The following is an 18817-nucleotide window of genomic DNA, read 5'->3' on the forward strand; positions in this document are numbered from 1 at the left end:
TGTGTATGTAAAGAATAATTAGGAGCTCCTTATAGTTCATGCTCAGTTGCCTTCTTGCTGCCTTTAGAGTGAACTGAGCGGTCCTGTGTGTGGGAGCAGGAACCGGCGCTGGATCTGCCTGGACGTGAACGGCAGAAAAGCCCCGGATGAGCCTAGGAACGCTGCTGGCCAGCTGGTGTGAAGCTAGCTCGCCCTCTTGTGGGGCACCGGTGCAACAAAGAACTAGCAGCTGTCGGTGCCAGAACATCTACTGTGTGTAAAAACATTGTAGACTCCCTGGCATTGTATGCCATACACTAAATAAAATAAATAGAGAGAACTATGAAAAATGTTGTTCCCACATTTTCTCTGCCCAGGGTACCTTGCTCCTCTTTCAATCCCATACTAAGTTCCAAGCACTTGTCTACAAATTATATTCCTTAAAAGTTCTTTTCAAAGCATACCTTTATTGAAAACTGAACAAGCTAATACATGGACATCATTTAACAACTGGTATCCATTTCTGCTATTACTTTGTCAATGTCTATTGTTACTTTTTTAATGTTCTGTACCCATAGGATCAGCAGCTGTTCTTTATTTGTGGTCCTCCCCCTCCAATACTCTGGTTCATATTGACTGCAATTCAGAGACAAACAATGTCAGTGGGCCATTGACTGATAATTACGTATCATGTAGGGCTTCTTGACACAGAAAGGAAACTTGTAAATACCGACTATTTGGAAATATATCCTCATTCCTACTGCATTGTTCCATAAATTACTGATTTGTTTGGCCTGTTCAAAGTCACTGGTGAGGAGATGCACATTCTTGGGAGCTACTTAGCATTCTCACTTTGAAAAATTCATGAAAGGTAACTATCATGGCTAATCAGTAGAACTTTTGATCAGCCTTGACCTGTAGAGGTCCTTCAAGAAGTTTAGATTGTAACTTCTATCATCTCATACTTTCAATGGTCAGTGATTCTAGGAGTTGTAGCTCAAAACATCTGAAGGAACCCAGGTTGAAGAAACCTAACTTATCTCAGGTAGACCTGGTGCTTAAGGGCTTCAATGAGTCCTCAAAGCTCCTTTGGAGCCTACTAGACTCTGTGCCATCTGATCTTCGATTTTTTTTCTAATTATCCATTCAGTCATATCCGACCCTTGGTGATTCCATAAGCCCGCTCTCTCCATCTGATCTTACTTTTCTTTAAATGTTTAAAATTAAAACTAAATGGGAATGTAGCATGAGGCCAATGCCAGCCACTAGCATAATTTGTATTTATGGAAATGCTTTTGGACTCTGCAGGCATTTTTAGAAAAAATGATTATGGGTTGTGCCCAGTGCTTTGCTTCAAAGTGTGTCTGCAGCCCAGGAAAAAACAGAGCAAGTTAAGCTGGGTTAATGGTGGGAGTATACTAGATAGGCTGGAACAGAGCAAATACACAGGCCATTTCCTGAATCAGTTTTGTGAATTCCCACAGGATTCCAAATCTGTGCATCAGCACAATAAATTTGCCTAACACTCTAAATATAACATATAATTCTGAAGATTAGATTATTTCAAGTGACAAAAGATGAAAGCTGGAACCTGAGTCATGGCTTTAAGCTTCTTAGAGGCACCTGCCTGCACCTAATATCAGCAGGTATTTTATATATTATTAACACTGACTGTCTTGTTACCATCAGAAACTGTTTTGAATTCTCAGAAGAAAAGATGAGTAGGATCTAAATGGAGAGTAAAGTTGAATGTGGGCACTAAATGAGATAGCTAATGTTTGTACCTGTTCATAACTATAGAATCAAACTGTATTCTGCATAGCATGATTTCATTTGTAGTCATATTATATCAACACTATGAGTTTTCCCACTGCGATTTATTTTACATTATATAATATAGGTTTAGCCAAGCATACAGGTGACCATATTTGAACTGTGCAACAGTAGTTTGGATTTGCTCTTAGGACTTCGAATTTGTATAGGAAACATCAGTGAGATGCAGGATTAAAGGTGGTCTTCTTATCATATCCTTAAATATAATATAATTGTTCTGTTGTCCCACATGAAAGTAGTCACATACACATACAGATGCTTTTGATATGGCAGAGGAGGTTATTTTTTCATCTCCAGGATGGCACTGCCTGGTCCACGATGTTTAGCACTGCAGATGTTACAGAAGTGTAATGAAGTTTCCTGGAAATAAAAGACATGGATTGGTTTTATTATAACACTACTGCATATTTGGCAGCAAATGAAAGCAAAACCTCTGACAAGTTCATGATTTTAAAAAATGTGTTAACACATTACTTTCTTAGCAGAATTGTATCAAGCAATTATAGTTGTTTTGCCTTGTTTTATTTAGTAAAGAAAAAGGTATGAAAGAGAAATTTCAGCCAGAGAGTGTCAGAACATTCATTCTTACAGTATGTCAAAATTCCTGCACACAATCTATGGCTCAAATCCATTAGGTGTGCCAAAATAGGTAGGTGACCAGTGAATTTCGGACTTCTTTCACTTCTCTTTCTCATACTTATATCGAAATTTATATTCTGCCTTATTGCTTTACTATAGATCATATTCATATTCTTTGAATTGCAGACTACAATGTAATCCAGTACACTGCTTTTGAAAGCAGTTTGCTTTAAGTATGATGGATGGTATTGTTGCTTGTGAAGCACAAATCCAAATTTCCTTTGAGCACATGGGATTAGTCATATGCTTCTCCCGAGGCTAATCAATATGTATGAAATGCGCCTCAGCATGCCCACGTAACATCCTGCTCTGTGAGCCGCACTGGTTGTCAGCTTGCTTCTGAGTGCGATTCACTGTGCTGGTTGTTACCAATAAAGCCCTATAGGGCATAGGGCCTGGTTCCTGGAGGAACTGCTGGTCCCGCATAGTATCTGTGTGGCTGGTTCAATCCGGCAGGGTTGGTGCGCTCTGGGTTCCTTCAATTAAGCAGTGCCATCTATTGTGAGCCCAGAAGCGCTACTTCTCTGCCACAGCACCTGCACCTTTGGGATGAGGTTCCTCTAAGATCTGGACAGCCCCCACCTTGCTGGTATTTCAGAGAGCCTTCATAATGTGAGGTGCCTTTGCTTGTTGTCTAGTTTGTGCCATCTTTTGTTCTTTGTTTTTATCACTGTATTATTTTATTGTTCTCTGTGTTTTTATCTGTGAACTGCCCAGAGTTGCTGAGAGTCAGGGTATAAAAATTTAAATGAATAAATGAATAAATGCCTGCCAAACATATACACAAGTGAGTTTACAGCCATTACTCCATTGCTGGAGTAAATAATCTTAAAATGTGTAACTGCTGATTTTCCACACCACAAGTTAAAACCTCATGACAATATTTAATATTTATTTTTGAGGTCATACTTCAGATTTAAGAATCTAAACCTACTTCAGTACTCATAAATGAAACTGATCTTGCTCCACAAGGGGACTCTACCAATTTACCTACTGTTAATTGCAAAGGAATAAGCAGAAAAAGTCGCTTCTGTGATTCAAGACAGGAATTAATTAGGAAATGACTGCCTCAATAATCTTTCCCAGTCCTAGAAGTTATGGCCGCTAAACTGACTGAGAATCCCAGTTAAGTAAGTACAGTGCTGCAACATGCATTTGAGTGCTAAATTATGCAACAAGTATTTTGACCCTCTTGTGGCAAAGTAACTTTTTCCACAGATTAAATTGCCTCCTGAACTATTCAATCATTAAATTAGTAGATTTCACTAGGGCTATCAAAATATGTAGCTTATTTGATAATTTGATTTTTAAGTGCCACCCTATTAAGTGGGATATAAAGATGACCTTTTGTTAAAGTCTAAGTGAAGGTTCCCCTTAATATCTGAGTTATAGTTAGATTAACAGAACAATGCAACTGTTAAAACACAGTGTGCTGGAGAGATGGAAACAGGAAAAGAAATATTCTGAATCACCTCAGTCCTGTAGTTTGCAACTCCTGCAGAGATCCAGGTAAGAACAATTACCATATTATCATCCTCAGTAAATACATGCTCTTCTCAGTAGCTGGCAAAAAATTTTTATTTGTCCTTTTCCTTTGACTAGGGCAATTTTTTAGAATGTAGAGAGATTAGATTGGTTACTTACTGTGCTAGGTTCAGGAAAACATTCTTTGTGGAACATATGCCTGCAATGAAATACTGTTACACTGAAAGATTTAGATGCATCTGGCAAGGGGAGAGAGAAAAACACATGATGTACATTAACTTAAGTAACAAAATTCAGCAAAAGACTGTACTACAGTATAGTAAAATATATAACTTTGTTAACAAGCAGATATTTATGACCACTTTCAAATTTGTTTCTTCCACCAATTGTTTCTGCGTCTTCATGGAGATATCCTGTAACCATGTAGCGTTATGTGGAAATGCTAATGTCTACAAGTCCTTAGACATATCAAGACATTTCCTACTGTTTACTTGCTTTGCTCCAAGAAAGATTGTCTTGTAATGTTCTGCTTGTGTGTGTAGGGGGGCGGGTGCCCACACCTTTGAGTCAGTCCTGACTCTTGATGACTGCTTAGACAAGTCCATGCAATTTTCTTGGCAGCATTTTCAGAAGTGGTTTGCCATTGCCTGCTTCCTAGTGCTGAGAGTGAGTGACTGGCCCAAGGTCACCCAGCTGGCCTCACGCCTAAGGCAGCACTAAAACTCAATCTCCTGGTTTCTAGCCTGGTGCCTTTAACCGCCACATTGTAGTGATTCTCTAATGTCCTGCTTACAAATGCAAATACCCCCACCTCCCCCCAAACATCTGCATTAAGACATTCTATTCTATTTAAAACATTTCTCAGACTCTCTTGTGAAGGTATCTTTTAAGACTGATTCCATGGTTGGCACTTGGAGGTAAAAGAATATTTAACAGGAATGGATATTTAAGTAGATTATTTTTCTTCTTGAGAAAGTTCATCCATGAAGCAAGTAGATATCTATGGTTCTAAGATGAACATACATCTTGAGAAGGAAACTAGATGTGACACGTCTACAGTAGATTAGTGAAAAGATCCTACCCTGAGATCTCTCTCCATAAACTGGATTATTGTGGCCTCTTGAAATATAGCAGTGAAATTCAAGTCAGCTATTTTTTCCTACTAATTTTTTATATAGCTTCTCTATTTGATTATATAGTAATTAATTTGTTAATGGACTATGTCATTGCACTTTCATAGTGTAAATTGGATTTCTTCACAGTCTGAAATAGCTTAGTCTAATCTTTTTCAAGGGAAGCAAAGGTAATTTAAGTCTGGGGAGGCAACCTTTTGGTGGTTGGAGACCACAGTTATGAGTTTTGGAGAGCCACAGGCTACAGGGCTAGGATGTTTTTTTCCACATTTGGAACAGAACTGTTCTGACTTCAAAATTCTGCACTTCAAAACTGCTCTAAAGAGCCTGGTTTACACTTTAAAAACCTATTTTGCATTGGCAATGGGACATTTTTTCACTTGAGATGAGTATGTTTCAAATTCAGAATAGTTTAATTTGAAATGCTTTATATACCACTTGAAGCGATCCCACCAGTTTTAAGCAGGTATCAGAAAAGGCTCCACTGGTATTATAAAAGGCCAGATTTGGCTCTGGGCTTGGATTACCCAATGTCTTTGGTTTTAATTCCTCACCAGCAACATCGTTCTTTCCTGTGCGAAAGAATGCAAAGGAAAAAGAAAGGCAGACATGGCTAGGTCTACTGGCAGGGCACTAACACAACATTTATAACAACCAACACGACAACAACCAGATATTCTAAAACAGATTCCAGTAAGGATTTGTTCTCTAAAGAACATTTATAGTGACTGCCAAGCATGGCCATATAATATCCTACCTGTAGGCAGTATAGGGGAAAGGCATATTTCACAGATATTTTCCTCTGTAAGAAAAAATGGTGAAATATAAAGGTTAATATAATATATTGGCTTCTGTTTTGAGCAGTAATTCTCAAAGCTGAGAAAATCTTTAGTATAAGAAAAATAGCTCTTGATGTCAAAGCAAATGAATGAAAGTATTAATACTTACTCAGTACTTACAAATATCTCATGAACTATTTTGCAGACTAAATAATCCAAATGAGAAATCATATGTACAGTTATTGCTATAGCAATCACAAGGCTCATCTCCTCTTTAAAGAGTTGAGTATTGAATAGATTTAATGATCTTAAATCTATTAACCCATAGTTTTAAGTGCATGTCACTGAAATAAAACTGGAAACAATCCAAAAGGCTCTTCAGGTGCCAAGGTAGGTTTAGATTTCAGTATTTGGCAACAATCTATGGAACTTACCATCCACAAGTACCCCCCGCATTTGTGTTCGGTGCATCTTTTTCAACAATGAGAGAGAGTCAGCCACAAGAATCTTCTTGCACCCTTCTCGAAGCAAAATCTAGAAAAGGAAAACATACAGCTGTATGATAATTTGTCAGCGGGTTTCCTAACTCTCCTTATCACTAAGACTAATGATTATCACTAAAGATAATGACCTCTAGAGCTTTAAAAAAGTAGCAATTAAAATTAAACATTAGCAAGGTTAAGTACTTGCAGTGGAACATGTGCAATCCTACTATAATTTCAGGATAAAACTTTGTTATATAACTAACAAGTTTCCTTTAAAAAGACATGGATATCTGCAAATGTCCTATTAATTCTTATTTTCTGATACATTTTAATGTCATTTTTGACAATAGCATATGAAAAACGAATCTATCATGATGTTTTCTTAATAATTGGCTGCAATATAATAATGAAGCAAAATCAGTGTACAACTAAAACTATAGTAGTAGCAATACAGCCTTCCAACAAATAGCTGCTCAATCAATTTTAGCAGATTATTCCCAATTAATTAATCAATTACATTTATATTAATCTTTTACATATTGATACCTATTGTTCATCTTTACTGCAATGTTTTTCATTCTATCTCTTGTTTTAAAATTCACTTTTGTTAATGCTTTGCCTTAAAAGTATTAACAGATTAACTATTCCCAAATTATTATTTGAAGCTAGCTGGTTTCCATTAACCATGGATTAATGGCAGTTTATCTGGGTTTGGACCAAGTAATCCAATATATGGACCAAGTAATCAAGAAGAGAAATGAAAGCAAATCTGAGGAAGCTTGGGAAGTCTGTAGGGAAACTAAGTTTATTCTCTTAACTTTGAACCATATTGCATCTGAAACAATTTCACACCCATCTTGCTATAAAAAATTATCACCTTTACTGTTTGCTGATTTTTAATGATTGCTCAATGATTCAGAAATGTATACACTAGTGCAGAAGTTCTCAAACTTTGTGCTATTGTGATCCTCAAAAATAATAAATGAATTTGTGCAACCCACCTATAAAAGCTAAATAATTCATTAGGGTTGGGTAAGAAAGATATAAACAATTTTAAATAATTGAATTGTAATTTATACATCATAGAGATTCTCAAACTTTTGGGCACTGCACAGACAAAAGAGTGACCAAAGTTTTGACGATGCTTAAACTTTGCCTATGCAAGCCTGATAAAAAAAATTTGGCTAATTTGTTCATGACCCAAGGGGGTGGGTGGGGGTCAAAAACCATAGTCTGAGAACCCCTGCATTAGCAGACAGTGGCAAAACTCTTCATTAAATCGGTTTTTACAAATATTATTTCTTTGTTGTTACAACACTGCATTTAATCAAGAAAGACTGCATTAGAATGAATTAAGGCAGTGTTTCTCAACTTTGGCAAGTTTAAGATGTGTAGACTTCTTGGCAAGTTTAAGATGTATAGACTTCAACTCCCAGAATTCCTCAGCCAGCATGCTGGGAATTCTGGGAGTTGAAGTCCACACATCATAAAGTGGTCAAGCTTGAGAAACATTGAGTTATGGCAAAACCAGAATTAATGACAACTACAAGTCTACTGACAAAAACAGGAAGTGCATGTGGAGTTCTCTCTTTTTTCTCCACATATTGTTCTAGTTGTGGAAGGAGGTTCTGTATTAGTCATCTCATCCACTTGGATCCTGTGAAGCCTCAAAGCTGCAGCAGCAGCAGGCTCCATTTTAGTCAATCTAGAGTCAGACTTTTTCTCCCTCCTAATGAATGCATCACAGAAGTTGAGTTGTTGAAGAGCAGGATATGAAAGTGAACAATGAAATGTTAGGCAAATAAAAGGAGAAAATGTCAAATTTATATATAGCTTTTCATTTCATAAACCTAGGGAGTCAAGCCATATAGAATAATAACAGCAAACATTTCAGTTTGTTTTGCTCATTATTGATTGCAAAAGATCAGTGCTATTAGATAAAAGATCAGCAGCACTCTTATGCCAATCACAAATAATGACCATTTTTAAAAATTGTGTTTCATGCTTTGTGCTGCATGCATTTGTTTTTATTGTTGTGTACTGCAATGGTTTCTCTTATATGTCTTGAAGTGACTGAAATAATTTGTGATAATCTGAGCAATATCAATGGCTCAGATCAATATCAGTATCAATAATCTGAGCTAAGATCAATGACAATTTTGCTCCTGAATTCAAAAGGATGTAAAATACGCCCACTATTAGCAAACAAGATCTGAAAAACGTTCTCTGGAAAAGCTGGATTGGTATTTTCTGAAAACAAATATCAAATATTTTTCTTCAACAGTGCCCAAAGATATCAATTCTCTGGATGAACTAATGAAACAAGTTCTTACAAGGAATGATACTCCCAATGTCAACAGAACCAATTCTGCCATTATGCAAAAGTGGAATCATATACTAAACAAGTGAAAAGGCTTCCTCTGACACCCACTAGGACAATCTTTACAAGCCTATTTTGAAACAGAACCCAGCAGCTTGCAATTTGGTATTCAGTTCTTTGCTGTGTTGGCTGGGCCCAGAGAACAGGAGAAGTAAAATATCCAAATAAGTATCTTCTTGCTGATCTTCTCACTGATCTTCTCATACAATGTTTTGCCATCATGTAGAGAAATCTACATGCATAGTTAAAGCAATGGTATTCCCCATAGTAACATACAGCTACGAGAGTTGGACCATAAGGAAGGCTGAGAGAAGGAAGATCGATGCTTTGGAACTGTGGTGTTGGAGGAAAATTCTGAGAGTGCCTTGGACTGCAAGAAGATCAAACCAGTCCATACTCCAGGAAATAAAGCCAGACTGCTCACTTGAGGGAATGATATTGAAGGCAAAACTGAAATACTTTGGCCACATAATGAGAAGACAGGATACCCTGGAGAAGATGCTGATGCTAGGGAGAGTGGAGGGCAAAAGGAAGAGGGGCCGACCAAGGGCAAGGTGGATGGATGATATTCTAGAGGTGACGGACTCATCCCTGGGGGAGCTGGGGGTGTTGACGACCGACAGGAAGCTCTGGCGTGGGCCGGTCCATGAAGTCACAAAGAGTCGGAAGTGACTGAACGAATAAACAACAAAGAGAAAACTAAGTATGGCCAGCTGTGAAGAGCCCATGCTCTGCTGTTGACCCCTTTATTACATATTGAATAGTTTTGATTGCGAAAAGCCAGAGATCTTTTCAACTGTGAGAACAGTGGGGAACAGAGCAATGTACGTGGTTTCCTCAACTCTAATATTGCTTGCAAAGCCATTTTAATGCATTTCCTGTAAACCCAGAAAGTGATTTCAGATCAGACAAAAATAATCGTGGTTTGTTTGGATTTTTTTTTCCATTTAGGCTAGCCCAGTGTTACTCAACATGGGAGCTAAGTCCATACATCTTAAAGTTGCTGAGGTTGAGTAACACTGGCCTAGGGGAATAAACACATAATAATAGTGGAAAGTTTGCATGGGTTTAACAAACAACGAAGTAGAATTTTAACACAAATATTTCGGATTTAAACTGAAAGTTGTAGGTTTGAACCAAGGATCATCACTTATTTAGGAAGAAATCTGGTGATGATAAAGAAGTGATCAGAGACAGAAAATAATGTGAATAGTGGATGCTAAATGAAAGATAAATGAAAATTGTGTGAACAATAGATTCTAAGTGGAAGATAAATGAAAGTATCCCAGAAACAAGTGGAAGAGCCAACTCGGCCTAGTGCTGAAAGGATGGGCCATGAATTAGTCAGTATTAATACAACCCCAAAGCCTCTCCTGCCCTAGCTATAGGAAATGTCCCTGCTAGTTGGAAAAATTAACATCTGAAAACACAAACATAGTTCATGCAAAATTCAGTTTACTAGAGTATTAGAAACCCTATGGCTCATGCTGAAGGATCCTTTTTTAGTAATTTATGAAAGCAAAATATTCATGATCTTTGAAAGTTTTGCAATGCATGGCTGTTGAAAATACAGGATCCTTCACATGTGTGTGTGTGTGTGCGTGCATGTGCATGTGCATATGCAAAGAGTCAGAATTAGGAAATTACTGCTTTATTGCTTAAAATTCAGTGTAATCTTGCTCACCCTGGCAGACTTGTCAGAGCGCCGATTGTGATTTAATTATAATAAGAAAACACTGCCAGTGAAACAGCAATTTATTTTCTACTAGCTAAACACTGCTCCAAGGCATGTGTCACTTTTGATGCATGAGTGGCTCTACTTTAAGAGAATGCACAATTTTATGGCTATATAAATTAAACTGCAGCTGTCAGTGCTCTACTTTATTTATGATTTAATATTCATCTCATTGAATAGTGAGATATAAAATACAGGAATTTTTAGAATGCAGCTCTAACTTACTTTCTATTTAATTCCAGACAGACAACTCTGTCTTGCCCTGCCATGAATATTGGAACACATTCATCTCATAGCACTGCCATCATTATTAGATAGGCTTAAATCATTGTCAATGATGACAATGGCATTACCAAATATAGTGATCTTCATGCTATTTCTCTAAATACAGTGGCAAGCACTCTACTTAATGCAAACCACATCTGGATAACACTATTGCCTGAGCCACATTATCCAATCTAAAATTTCCTGAGCTTCCTTTGGATCAGGAGCTACCAGTGCATAAACCAAGCAGTGAATATAGCTGATGACTTGCCAAGGATCCTTAGGTCTCTTTGCCCAACAAAAACAAAAACAAAACAGGTACAGCATGCGTTCTGTCCATTTCCATTTGAAAACTGTGTCTAAATATTATTTCCCCACTTTTCATAGCCTTGATGACAATTCTTTTCATAGAATCATAGTGTTGGAATGGATCTTAGAGGTCCTCTAGTCTAACCCCTACTTGGTGTAGGATTTGCTAAAGGAATTCAGATAGATGATTATTGAGTCTCTGTTTGAAGACCTCTAAGTGAAGTGAAATATATTCCTTTGTGAGGCAACCTATTCTACTGGTGGACAGCTTTTACTGTCAGGAAATTTCTCCTCATTTCTAAGCCAAATCTACTTCCCTATAGTTTCAATCCACTGGTTCTGATCCTGCCCTCCTGAACAACATAGCACAAATCCACTTCCTTTGACAGCTCTTTCTATATCTGAAGTCTCCTATAATATCTCCTCTCGGTCTTTTCTTCTGCAAGCTAATATATTCAGTTCGATTCACTGTTCCTCACAGGACTTGATCTCCAGTCTCCTTACCATCTGGCTGGCCCTCCTCTGAACCTTCCCCAGTTTGTTTACATTCTTTTTAGACTGTAGTACCTAGTATTCAAAGTGGGGCCTGATCAGGATGCAGTAGAATGAGACAATTACTTCCTATGGCATGATTATTCTTTAAAATATGCTCCCTCCCCTAAAGGCTTCTTTCATTCTTCACAAGAATATGCACAATAGTGTCATGAGTGGAGGAATGGATAAAGGCAGCCGCAATCTTAAAATTTACCTGTAGATTGTAATCCTGGAGAATCTTTACTAATGAATCTCTCAGGTTTGGAATTTCCATGCCTTCCTTAATACGGTGAATCAGGAGAATAGGGTCAACATGAGTCCCAATATTATTTAACAAGCCTGTAATAAAAGCTGTAGAAACACAGAAGACACAATTCAAAATCAGAATATTGAAGTCTCTTAAGTGGTATATATTACTCTTAAAAAGAGAGAGTGAGAAATAAATGGAAATCTGAAGATATCTCTGTGATGAAAGATCTAGTTATCTATATGACTTCTTTTAAATTAAGCTATAGTAAAGGTAAAGGTTTCCCTTGACATTAAGTCCAGTCGTGTCCGACTCTAGGGGGCGGTGCTCATCTCCGTTTCAAAGCCGAAGAGCCGGCGTTTGTCCGTAGACACTTCCGTGGTCGTGTGGCCGGCATGACTAAACGGAACGCCGTTACCTGCCCACCGAAGCGGTACCTATTAATCTACTCACATTGGCATGTTTTTGAACTGCTAGGTTGGCAGGAGCTGGGACTAGCAACGGGAGCTCACCCCGTCACACGGATTTGAACCGCCGACCTTCCGATCGGCAAGCTCAGCAGCTCAGTGGTTTAACCCGCAGCGCCACCGCATCCCCTCAAATTAAGCTATACTCCTTAATTAAAAAGCTATGTTCCCCTCCACTCAGGGTTTTCTTGTAGACTTGACTCTTTGAATAATTTGACAGGACAGTCTGAAATACCCTTGAGATATTTTGTTGACATCTTGGTTTTATACACATATTTAATGTGGTTTCCTTTTATTCGTATTTTCTCTTTGATTGTGGCAAGAATAATCTTAATGGTTTTATTGTAATTCATTCTCCCAATGTTCCATCAGGTCTTTTCATTCTACATCCATAAAATCATATAAGGCCTGTTTCTTGCTCACTGACTAATCCACACCACTTTCTTTCAGTACATCTTTTATTCAAGTTCCTAGGCTTCAAACTTGCCTGCCCTCCCTTCCATCCATCTCAATTTATACATTATCCTTTTTCAGAAAGATATATCTTCCTCCACTATTCTTTAACATAAGCCTTTGACTTTAATATTTCTGAAGGCTGTTTCTTAGCCTATGGCTCTTCTACCACACTTGTAGTCTTAGCTTCCCATGATCACATTTTCTAATTCCACTCTGCGTTCCCAGATTAGCTTTTGCACTTACAGAACTCCTTCTATCCTTCCATTATATACAGAAGTTTTTCCCTCAACCACAACAGCCTACCTGCTCCTCACGATGTATCTACATGCAGGGGGAAATTTCATTTCTTCACAGAACAATTTGCAAACGCTATTGCTGATTTTACATTTTGGTAATAAGAACACTGGCATACATTTCATGAAATCACCGCAGCTCAGGCAATAAAAGGCAGCACGTTTGCAGATGTGCAAGGAAAAGGCACTTTCGTTTCTTCTCATGACAGTCTAGTCACATTTAAAGGAATTTTTATTTGGAAAAACGTAACACCATTTAATATCTTTCCATTAAGGAAGGCAAAATACCTTTGTAGAGGAGCTTAGGAAACCAAAAAGGATCCTAGCATTTTCATCTAATTTGTCAGGCAACAGCAAATGTCCCACAACTGTGGAATAATGTAATCACTTACATTTTTCAGTGCCATTGTGTTCTTTCAATAATTAAACTGATGTTCAGCTACAGTGATTATACTGCAATTCAGTTCCTTGCACTGTTCAAGCTGGCATTATTCCCAAATCAATCTGGCTATACTGTTTGTGTACAAGAGAGGAATACATTACTTCTCTCTCCTCTTTATCTTTAATTAAATTCTCTCTCCGTCTCACTGACACAGACATAACCATATTATAATAAACTGGGCAAAGACCACATTCCTTACGGGGTTTGTCAATGGAATACAAAATAAGGTCTTCCCAAAGTTCGGCATCATCTTGCTCCTTAGCAAATTCAATAGCTTTATCTACATCATTTAGGTCTTCCATTATCATTTTCAGGGCGCTTCGACTATTGCCCATTCGACCTAGAAAGAAAAAATGCAAAAGAATAGCTTAAAAACAGTAACAAAGTACCATTTAGCTCTACGAGCAGAACTGCACTCCCCTCCTGGTTTTATTGTCTTGAAAAGTGCCTTCCCTAACCTGGTGGACTTCAGATGTGTTAGACTACAACTCTCATAATTCCCAACAAACATAACCATGCAGGTAGATAATGGGAGCATAACATCTGGACCATCTTTCCAGATTGGGAAAGGCTCTTTTAAAACGTTTTAAAATTCCTGTTTTTTTTTAGTTTCAGGAAAGAGCACCTGTTTAAATGAAAGCAATATATTCCATTTCCAAAGAAATCAATAGGCCCAGAATACATTCAAATACTTTCTTGTGGAATTAAGTTATATACTGAATTATGTGCAGTGATGCAGGTTGAAAAAGCAGCATGGATTTCATCCAAGGGTGGGCACGAAAGTGTAGGCAGGACCAAACCTCGCTACCTTCAGACCTGTGCAAAATATCAGCCACACAACTTCCTACCATTTTCAGTTGGAAAACACATAAAACTGTGATTTAAGCACCAACATTGATTTAACATAGACAGATAAAAACAGATAAAATCTGTTAAAATAACAGATTTTAACCAAGCTGCTCTGCAGGCAAAACCCCCAGAAAGAGATGTGCTTGGAACATCAGCCTCTTATTAAAAGCAGCATCTATGACCATATCTGAGCAGCCAGGATGTGCAAAACCTCATCTGTGGTAGCCATGACAGTCTGGATCATGCATCAGCAATGCTTGATATTCAGTAGCTAGTGGTTACACAAGTTTGAGTTTAAATCTTTAAATTAAATCAAATTAAAATTAAAGTTTATTTTGAATTTAAATCTTTAAATCTCCCCCCCCCCCATTTTTTTTTTCATTTCTGACCTTCCTTTCTTGGGAAGAATTTTGTATACAGGTTCTAGAAATACTGGTTTGATAATTTCTCAGTAAAAGCAAACAAAACAAAGCAAAGTACAGCTACTTACTCAAAAGATAAACAGTCTCTTCCACAAAGAACCTTTGCTGACATATTTCAAGAGCCTGTAATTTCAAAAAACAAATGTTAATATGAAACAATCAAACATCATGGATAAATAACACCAAGATCAGCAGCACGTTTCTAAGGCCAACTGAAATCAGTGGAATATAATATAGCTGCCTAAAGTTAATGAGCAGCAACCTTTCTAGTTTGGTGAATGCTAAAAAAAAAACACATTTTATTCACTGCCCTGCTGAGTCATTTCTAATGATAATGAATAAGAGCACATAGGTGGCCTTAATTTAAAACCCCCAAATAATTTCAGAAGGACCAGTCCAGTGATTTTTGTAGAACTGGGGTCTACAACTTGGGTTGGGAAGCAATTTACTTCTCCTCAAGGTATTCTTAAAGCTATTTTCATGAACAGAGATGCATCATAAACATAACCCTAGGCAAGAAGACTGGAAAGTATTAGTAAAGCAAGTGCAAGAGGCTAGGACATGACAATGAATGAAATATAGTTTAAAGCTTCTCTGTTTTGCTCACCTGTCACCAAAGATAGTGGAGCAGATGTTGAGAGAACAAACCAAGAGAATGATCCCGGCACCCTCTGTATGGGTATGAGCCTCAAACTCATCAGCTAAAATCTAGGAAAGGTTTCATGGCAAGAACAAACACGCTTGAGGGCCCGCAAGAGCAAAACCGAATTGGAAGATGGAGGGGAGAAGACACTGACCAAGGAAAAGTCCCATAGGAGAACATGGCTGAGGGATTTGACCTCCCTTTGGAGGTTATTTGGAGGACTCTGAATAGGTTGAGGGTTGGAGTGCCTACATGTAAGACTGATATGCTCAAGTGGGGATTGCTGATGGATAATAACACGCTGTGTGAACGTGGAGAGATGCAGAATCCGGCCCACCTGCTGACTTGATGGTTATTACCAATAGTGTGCACTGAAAATGACTTGTTTTGGGCCAATGACAAAGCCAAGAAGGTGGCGTCATATTGGCAGCTCAAGGTTTGATCTGGATACGAAAGAAGAAGAACCAAAGATAGTATGATAGGAGAGAGGGAATGATATATTTCTTTCAACATACATTTATTTCCCACCTTCCTTATAGAAGTTCTAGATGGTAATCCTTGGGGAGGGGGCAGGAGAGATGGGAGGTTGCCTTTCATTTTATCCCTGTAACAACCATTCTTTAGGCAAACTGAACGGAGGCAGTGAGGTCCATACTCTAATGGGGATATGAATCTGGGACTCCAGAATGTAAGCAAATAAGATTTGCCAAAGAAGCAAATCTTGTCCCAGAGAAGCTCCCTGGCTACCAATCAAATGACTGTTCAGTACAAGCTAAGAAGCAGTTCCTGAATGGTTGATTTTATTTTATAAAAGGTTTTAACTTAGCATGAGACTAACTTTATGTTTTATGCTGCTCTACTATTTTATTGCATGCATTTGCTTTTTTTTAAAAAAAATACCAAGATTCCTTAGGATTAAACTGCACAATATTAAGTATTTCAAATAAATAAACGAATACATATGTATTTATTTATTTATCAATCATATTTTTATCACTGGCCATCTCCCCCACACGGGGAACCCTGGGCAGTTCACAGTAAAAACAATTTTTTTTTTTACTGTTTTTACACAGTAAAAACAATATTAAAATAAAGGAGAACAGTGGACTCCTACAGTTAAGTCCAGGAGTTTAGTTTAGTTCCCAAATTTTCCAGCAGAGGGTAGCATTACACACAGAGTAGCCCCAAGTTGAAAAACAGCTGCAGATTGAAACCGGTACTAAGCTAGTTCTGATAAATACAAGAATCCCAAAATAAGCTCCTAACTTCACAACAGAAAAAATAAAACCAATACCTACCATGCTAAGTGAAAAAAGGCAAGTTTTGAGACATTTTCCTTACCTTTTCCAAAGGGCAATGGGTGCTGTTTCTCAGAAAAGGGAGTAAATTTGGCCGGTCATATTCAGCATACAGACTGATTTGTTTCTCATGATACTTTTGTCCTTTATGATGATCTCTCTTGAACAGTTTATGCAAATACTACAAACCAACCAAAAGAACCAAACCATAAGAACTTGTAAAGTGGCCATCATCCCAAGTATGAATTTTGGAATAATAACTGACTTAGCTCTCCAATTTCCCTAAGTGTAAATCCCAAAGAAAACCATCAAAAAAAGTCCATCATGCTCATCAAAACAATATTTTGCCTCCCTTAACCCTGCTGATTGATGGCAAAATCTGATTTTATAAGAAGAAAGTATGAGTTTTATCCATATTTCTTCCTTATGTCACAAATGAAGGGATGGGAAAATTTCAGGGAAGAATTATGATGGGAAGTACATTCTAGGATGAGAGCCATTTTAGTCTATGGTAGCCAAAAATCAGGAGGAGTCTGATAGCACCTTCTCACACTAACAAATGTATTAAAAGGTATATCCTTTCATTAACTTTCATGCTCACTTCACCAGATGCATCGAGTGTCTAAACTGATGTATGATTTAAATTGGATGAGATGGGGGAAAGGGAGGGGAAGGCAGAGTGGTTATGCAGATTCATGTTATATGTGAGACATAAGTATTTTATCAATTAACAATTGTAATATGTTAAAAACCCATTATGTATGTTGAGCTACGTATCTTTTGATGTACTGTATGTGAGTCCATCAATATCTCACTTAATCGTGCTTGTGATTCCTCCCACCCCCCAAAAATAGTTACTCTGAGATCTGTAATGGAATGTCCTGGGAAGGTGCAATGCTCTGATGTTATTCGGTCCTTGTTTTGAGTCCTAATGTCAAACCCGGGTCTACAATCCTTTTGCACAAAGTTGGCCTGTCTGTCCTATGTAGAATTCTCAGAGATTTAATTTAGCTTTCCCCAGCCTGCTAATTCTTCCTCACAAATATCTCAACTCCAAGACAGTGATGTGTGCATGCATGATGGCACTTCCAGCTGAATGTCCATGAATGCAAATACAGTTCAGTACACTCTGACCCAATGATTCTTTTCTGGAACTACTACCAAGTGGCATTTTCTCATCAAATATGAGGCCAGGAACAATCATTTGTTGAAATTATATGTTGTGTGATCCTCAAGTCCTTAGTATCAAAGGTTAGTCTAACCAAACAGATCTTGCAATAACCTTGAAAGGTGTTAATATAAATGGCTCTTCAAAGAAAAGACTACATAAAGTGTGAGGAAGCACTCACCAAAAACACTTCACAATATCATGTTAGCACTGGATACAGTAAAGTCTTGACAGGTCTCAAATACTATTATGGGATCACATGGAAGGAGATATGCTCATACCAGTCTTCCCCATCCCAGTGAATCATGATGTGATGAATTACAGCTTCTATAATTGTCAGAATAATCCATTATATCTGGAGGGTTGGGGAAGGATGGCCTGTACTATAATTGGCCTAAAGGTGTTCTGGGATTTATAATGTGATAAGCAGAACAATTGGCAGCATCTAAGCAACCCAGGCTGATCCCCAAAAAGCTAAGCAGGGTCAAGTCTGGTTAGGAATTTGATGGGAGAAGACCACAAAATCCCAGATTTATACATTAGCCTAGGAAATTAAAAAAAAACAAAAAACCAGAAGGAGTCAGTGGCAAACTATCTTTACAATATTGACAAGAAAACAGCATGGACATTTTCAGGAATCAAGCTTGACTTGAGGGAGTCCTGCTTACACACTGTAATGTGATGAAAGTAGTGCTACTGATGACAGACAGTCCGCAGTATGTTCTCTTGGCTAACCATGTGTTTTCCTTTAAGAAGTGTAGCTGAATTTCTATCATTAAAGTATTCTATACCACAGTGGTACCCCTGTTGCTAAAATAAGACTATTTAGTTGCCACTGTATATAAGTATTGATGTATTTATGCTTTAAGATAAAGAACAAACTAATATACTTGCCACATGCTGCAGTTCAGGCCTATCTTTTAATTCTTCCACAACTTTATCAATCTAAAAGCAAAGAGAATTAAGATTTAAGGTTT

The 18817-nt window shown here is 37.7% G+C and overlaps 1 protein-coding gene across 1 annotated transcript in view; it reads right to left on the reverse strand.

Moving 5' to 3' along the window:
* Positions 1-426: 426 nt before the first annotated feature.
* The window catches only part of VPS41 (VPS41 subunit of HOPS complex), a 126879-nt gene continuing 108488 nt past the window's right edge, over positions 427-18817 (reverse strand). Inside the window, exons 22-30 of the mRNA XM_063304157.1 lie at positions 18735-18785; positions 16716-16853; positions 14800-14854; positions 13660-13800; positions 11770-11906; positions 6283-6382; positions 5827-5871; positions 4096-4175; positions 427-2172 (exon numbers count right to left, since the gene is read on the reverse strand). Coding sequence (XP_063160227.1) covers positions 2092-2172; positions 4096-4175; positions 5827-5871; positions 6283-6382; positions 11770-11906; positions 13660-13800; positions 14800-14854; positions 16716-16853; positions 18735-18785 — 828 coding nt within the window. The 3' untranslated portion in view covers positions 427-2091. The remainder of the gene's footprint in view (positions 2173-4095; positions 4176-5826; positions 5872-6282; positions 6383-11769; positions 11907-13659; positions 13801-14799; positions 14855-16715; positions 16854-18734; positions 18786-18817) is intronic.

This window comes from Candoia aspera, chromosome 4, assembly GCF_035149785.1.
Source record: "Candoia aspera isolate rCanAsp1 chromosome 4, rCanAsp1.hap2, whole genome shotgun sequence".
NCBI classification, from domain to species: Eukaryota; Metazoa; Chordata; class Lepidosauria; order Squamata; family Boidae; genus Candoia; species Candoia aspera.